Source organism: Gymnoscopelus microlampas, assembly GCF_963454915.1.
Source record: "Gymnoscopelus microlampas genome assembly, chromosome: 20".
NCBI lineage: Eukaryota > Metazoa > Chordata > Actinopteri > Myctophiformes > Myctophidae > Gymnoscopelus > Gymnoscopelus microlampas.
In genome coordinates, this window is record NC_139957.1 from 40,239,802 (window position 1) to 40,246,590 (window position 6,789).

Here is a 6,789-nt window from a genome sequence, read left to right on the forward strand (position 1 = left end):
GATGTACAAGCTTGCAGTGCGGCACAAAGTGGCGCGCTGTGAGCTTGTAGATCTGCTATTTTTCAATAGCCAACGCTAAAATCTAAAATGACACAGATGCTTTCCCGGTTTTAATGGGTAATCAATGGAAACAGGTAGACCAGGGTTTAAGTGGTTAATTATATGAAAACAGGTACACCAGGGTTGAAGAGGTTAATTCATCTGCATGTGTGAGATGTTTCTCACAGGTTCACCTGTCCTGCAAACTGAATTATTAACCATCAAATCTCTTAAAGATTTCGTCCATCCAGGAAACCATCGTGGGGACGTTGCAGTAGCGAGGATGATAAGAAGAACTGCCGCTTACTGAGAAGATGATACCATACAGGGTCCAGGAAGCATCGTCGTTCTCGCACATCAGAGGTCCTCCCCAGTCATTCTGAAACAACAAGCAGTTGTGTTTTTCAGTGAGTGTTTTCATGTGTAAATATCATGTTGATGTTTTCATCTCTGTGCCACTCACCCAGGAGGGATAGGACTCAGAGTCTGCAGTACAGAACACAGTGTTGGTGATGGTGGGGTCAGGTAAAGGAAAGTCACGTCTGCACTGATCATCGGTGATGATAGTAGCAGAAGTCTCATGGAGCAGGTCAGTGTAGTATGGTGGTCCTGGAGGGAAAAAACACACAGGATTCAAAGTTGAGGACTTTGTATACATTAATTTTCACTCTGAATATATAATATGTATATATGTGTGTTTATGTTGTTTCCTCACCTGAGTTGCCCCCCCCCCATCCAGTGAAAATGCAGACTTTGCCAACAGGGGGGACGTCATCAGCCTCAGGGAGACACACAGGTTTAACATTCTTGTTAAACTTCGCAGGGTTTTCCAGTTTGACCAACAGCATTTCATAGTTGTACCCGGTGGCGTTGGGGTGGTAGAAGACCTATCAGAGAAATGACAGGCACACATTTAGATTAACCACGTGACATAAGCCCTATTTTACAACAAATTGTGGAATATCTTTGACTGAATTGAAGAGCAGATTCAGTGCCTTGCTCAAAGGAACTTAACCTAAGCACCAAGCACCTCCCTGACACTCCATTCTCAAACACAACTTTCATTTCAGTAGAATGTTCATCTGTCATTCATTCACCCGTTCAATCAGGATCTTCTGAGTGTCCTCAGTGGTAGAGGAACGGTTGTGGGCTCCCAACAGCACAAAGTCACCTGGTCTGGAGAAGACAGAAACAAACGATTATTTCACTTTAATTCCATTATCACTAAGTAACTTTATTATTCATTTTTCGATAAGTAGCAGAGCTACTGGTTGGTTGTTAAATTGTACATATTTAAGTACTTTAGCCCTACATACTTTGTTGTACAATGAATAGCAAAAATAGCCGATCTACAAGGTCAAAACGCCTTGCTGTGGCACGTTGTGGACTTGTAGATCAGATATTTTTGCTATTCATTTGAATGTTTTTGTCAATTTTGTGACATCTTGCACCTATAATGACTAATGACTAGAATAGTGAGGCCAGTTTGAAAGAGATGAAGAGACAGACAGAGTGAGTTATAATAAACTGTGTTTACTTATATGTCATTGTTATGTATGATTGTATTACCTGACGTCTTGGTGAGTCGCAACAAAATACTCATTAATCAGTGCACCACCAAGACTGGTCCCATCGGACCTCTGAAAGATAAAAGGTAATGTGTGAATCAAAGGCAGACATATTGTGGCCTTGTAGAGCGGCTTTTTTGCCGTGTGATACCGTCGTACAATGGGGCATAAATTAAGCACTTCTCCAAGATATGACCTTGTTCTATTAGCTCGGTGGTTCTCAAAGAGGGGTCCAGGGTCCCTGAGGGGGTTGTAGTGGATCCCCAGCCAAATGTGTTACTATACTGTAGTATGAAAATCAGTTTAACCACCTTACAATTTGAAAATAGCCGATCTACAAGCTCACAACACGTTGCATTGTGTCGCGTGGTCAAGCTTGTAGATCTGCTGTTTTCCAAAGATCTTGAAAAATGTGGAATATTCGGGGGACCGCCGTCAAATACAAATTAATTTGGGGGTTCTTGACAGAAAAAAGTTGAGAACCACTGTATTAGCTGAAGCAAATGTACATTAAATACATGATAATACGTATATGTATTAGATAAAAAACAATGTATTAAGATTGATAAATGGTATATTTCAATCCTTCAGCTAAATTTGCATATTTCAATGTAGGGTTTCTTGTGATCTTCTCTATTTGAAGGAAGAAAAAAGCAGTTAGAGCAGTTAGGCCCTAACTGCACCTAACAGCCTAGCCTGCAACCTAGCAGCCTGGTTGCATGGTTTCCTCTGCTCTGTGTGTGTGTGTGTGTGTGTGTGTGTGTGTGTGTGTGTGTGTGTGTGTGTGTGTGTGTGTGTGTGTGTGTGTGTGTGTGTGTGTGTGTGTGTGTGTGTGTGTGTGTGTGTGTGTGTGTGTGTGTGTGTGTGTGTCACTTGAGGAAGACAATATATCCCATCTACTTAAAGGAGAATTTTGGACTAAGGTTTTTAAAGTCTCGCTAGACGAGATTCAGATCTCTAGCGAGACTTTTGTTTTTGTTTTTTGATAGTGTTCTGTCAGATCCCCCCCACCCCCCACCCCAAAAAAAAACTATTAAAATATGCGATCTAACGCAAGGCCTATCCGCGCACGTTTTAAGCTGTGGCAGACCCGGGATGGAGTTATGACATTTTTCTACTGTACCATTCATCCTAAGATATCATAACATCATAGAAAAGGTAAGAAAACCTTAGTCCAAAATTCTCCTTTAGCTAAGGGGTTCAGTGTCTTGCTCAAGGACACTTCAACACTCAGCCAGGAGGAGCCAGGGATCGAACCGGGAACTTTCTGATTCCAAGACGACCACCGTTCCTCCTGAGCCACTGATGCCCTGTTGTATAATGTATATTTATATGAATGTATAATGTATATTTATATTAATGTATAATAATGTATATTTACCATGGTATACACCATCCAGGGCCAGGAATGTGGAGCAGCCACTTGACCGTTCTTGATACGTCCCGAGTCCCACACTCCCGCAGTCTTGTTCCGAATCCCACACTCCACTGGAAGTGGATCTCTCATCTCTACATATGATAAAGCACAACAAGACAGCTCTAAATAAATACAATTAAATAGCTTACATTTAATGAGTTTCTGTGTGTGTGTGTGTGTGTGTGTGTGTGTGTGTGTGTGTGTGTGTGTGTGTGTGTGTGTGTGTGTGTGTGTGTGTGTGTGTGTGTGTGTGTGTGTGTGTGTGTGTGCCGTGCACTGTATATCACTTGAACCCTAGCATCCTTATTCTGAGCTGAGCATTCGGCAAAAATAGCAGATCTTGTAGATCGGCTATTTTCGCTTAGAGCCCTAGTATAGATCCCTGGGAGACTCTGGTCAACTAGTGTAAAGGGGTTTAGTGTCTATGTACATTGTCTTCAATTAAATCCAAAGAATTTGCCTAAGAGATAAGTGTTAAATATCTCTGTATTCTGATAGCCTAATCATTGCTATACAGTAAAGGGGTCTCCCCGTCTCAACAGGAAGATTTGAACTAATCATACGGCTTAAACATGTGAAATAGGAAGTGATGCAAACGAAATTGGAACTGGAATATTATAAAGATTTGAAAAAACTACATCATTATGAAAGTTGTCTTACCACCAAGGTAAGCAATAGACAAACCAACGATGGTGCTGATGATAGCCAGGATGATCAGACTGATGCCAGCAGCCACGCAGGAAGGACGGCGCCACCATTTGGACTGGGCTTCTACAGTACACACACACACACACACACACACACACACACACACACACACACACACACACACACACACACACACACACACACAGGGGGAGAGAGAGTAAGTGGGTTTCACAAGCACACAATGCTATCCAGTATTGTTGTACAATATATATATATATATATATATATATATATATATATATATATATATATATATATATATATATATATATATATATATATATATATATATATATATTGTACAACGATGCTGGATTTTTATATATAAATTATACAGGGGTTCACCTCCGTTATCAACTTCCTGTTGGTCAACGTCCTGTTGGTCTCCATTGAATGGTTGGAGGTTTATGTCAGCCATCTTGGCACAAAGCCCGCAGAGATCTGAAATAAGTTAACAAGGAGACTTTGATCACAGCAGTGCCAGGACAAAACCTATGATCTTCATGGAATAAAACATAAGTCACAAGAACACAGAGACGTGCACAGATAGACACTAGGTGGTGCTAGAGCACCTGCCGTTTGCCCTCTGGACCAGTCAAGTGCCAACTTTTAAAGTTGACGTGAACTTACAGACTCACTGACAGAGAGAAGTTATAACATATAAGTAGATAAGTTGTTTTTTTAAAGTGTCCAGAGAGAGAGAAAGAGAAAGAGAAAGAGAAAGAGAGAGAGAGAGAGAGAGAGAGAGAGAGAGAGAGAGAGAGAGAGAGAGAGAGAGAGAGAGAGAGAGAGAGTCAGGACACTTTCAAAAATAAGTTATCTACAAGCACAATAGGCGCGCGTTCACGTGAAGTCTGCCATTTGAGATGAGTTAGTCAATGAGGGCTCAGGCAGAGCCTCCAAACGTCAATCATTTAAGTATGCAAATTAGCCATGCATCGCGGTTAGAATGTCAACAAACAGTATAGCGCTTTCTCACCGTTCTCAAAGGGAGGGAGGGAGACGGAATAGAAAATATATATTTAGTAAAAAAGAAAATACAAGACACAAGATAAGAAATGAGAAAAGTAAATACAGAAAATGGAAATAAATGAATAATATATTTAGATATTTAATCTAAACTCAAATTAAGACGAACACAATATCGTAAATATAATAATCAACAATCACAGCCTTTAAACCAATGACAGTAAATAAGGACAGTAAGAGTTTTAAAAGTTATAAGTGTCATGAATGAAGACTCATCTAAAGTGCTGTCCCATTCCATTTGGAGCCCTTGCAGTCTCTCACCCTCAAGTGTCAGTGTGTAGCTGCCATCATGAGTAAAAGTTCATTTATTGAACTTTAAGTCGTGGATGATGTTTAATTTAAGTTTAAGATCTAAAGAAGAAGAGTTCAAGTCTTCAAGATTGTTTCCCCCATATTTTGATGTGGCCAATGAGGTAATAATCATTGTTGCCAGTGTATTTGTTTGTATGGTTTTGTGTGTTTTATGTTCTGTTTGAGAAATGTGATACTAAATTAATGTGTGCTGTATTTATGTTTATTTATTCAGTTCTCACGGCATTTAATACATGTCTGTAAAAGAAAAGAACACCTTGTGATCGTATATGTCAACCGGAGGGGAGCTACACAGTGGTCCTCAACCTTTTCAAGCACGCTGCAGCAAAGCTTCAGCTGCACATAGCCACAAACACATCGCCTTCCCTGCCCAGCCCCGGCCTTTCACAATTTCCAGAGTGCGCTGATGACGACCAACCAGCCATGCTAACAAACGAAATTAGTGTATTGTTTGCCCCTCCTAAAAGTTAGATGTCAAACTATAACTTCACTCGCATCTATTTCGTCTCATTGTGAGGAAAGTCTCTCATCAGCTAAAGCAAAGCAAAGTTTGTTGTTTACCCAGGGTGTCGGACTAAGCACGAAGCTTGTTTCCAGCCGGACCCTGCATGGAAGCCTTGCTCAAGGGCTATTCAGCGGTGATTCATGATTGATGTGATGAATTGGGGAATCGAACTAGGGACCTTCCGGTATCAAGGCCGCCCCTCTAACCACTAGGCCACCGCTACCACAAGCTGAGCCTAAATAAAATGAGCGAGTATGCTACCCGACTGGTGACTGGCTGAAAACAAGCTATAATTCAATCAATGGATTTAATCAGTATTTTGCGGAATATTTTGTAGTGTATAAGCAGTAACCTTCTAGGTTTACCATGAATATGGTCAATTAAAACTCTCATCAATCATCATACACGTAATGTGGCTGTAACACATTATTACCGTTACAAGGAAAGTTGCAAGGCAAATCTGATAAAACTTACAGCAGATGGCCAGGGTGAAATGACCGAGGGGGGGGGGGGGGGGGCAGTTGAAAATGTCAGGGGCCCATCATTTTTATATAAAATATGTTATCAGTTTGTTATTCCTATTCATTGATTTAACAACACAATAGCCCCTGAAAAGCTATACAACACAAGAAAGACACCTATTTATTTCACAGAAGAAGCCATACATCTGAGCTTTCTCAATTCTCATTGATTTAAATAACCTTTTAGGCTTCATTCTAGGCCTGAAAACATGACTGTCATATCAGACGAGCGTCATGTGAAGCATGGCTAGGCAAAGTTCATTCCTCCTACACAGAACCATACAGGACACCACATTCTAATTTCTAACCAAGGTGACTGCTAAAAATGCAATGCAATTAGACAAAAAGATGATGAGATCGTTAAAGTCTGTTTCTCTCTGCCACGCAGCTCTCTCTCTCTCTCTCTCTCTCTCTCTCTCTCTCTCTCTCTCTCTCTCTCTCTCTCTCTCTCTCTCTCTCTCCAAACTGGAAACAGTCCTATTTCCATATTGTTGTAAGTAAAGGCTTTACTACAATATGGAAATAGGACCAGACAAAACTTTGGTTCTTCAGCCTTGCTTTACTGTAAAGCAAGGCTGAAGAACCAAAGTTTGTCTCAAATGTCTTTGCTAATTGTCTGAGTTTGTCTTAGCCCCATTGCAACCTCAGAGTTAGTCGCAGACATCACATGCCAAATAAAACCAGCAAAAT

General features: G+C 40.7%; 1 protein-coding gene across 1 annotated transcript; it reads right to left on the reverse strand.

Annotated features, from left to right (window-relative positions):
- Positions 1-253: 253 nt before the first annotated feature.
- On the reverse strand, positions 254-4,150 carry LOC311036129 (chymotrypsinogen B-like; the record flags this gene model as incomplete). The annotated part of the gene is made up of 7 exons (XM_084044653.1): positions 254-418; positions 503-648; positions 755-926; positions 1,137-1,215; positions 1,609-1,679; positions 2,989-3,116; positions 4,078-4,150. The coding sequence occupies 7 exons, from the start codon at positions 4,148-4,150 to the stop codon at positions 254-256; spliced, it is 834 nt and encodes a 277-aa protein (XP_083900779.1).
- Between the last annotated feature and the right edge of the window lie 2,639 nt (positions 4,151-6,789).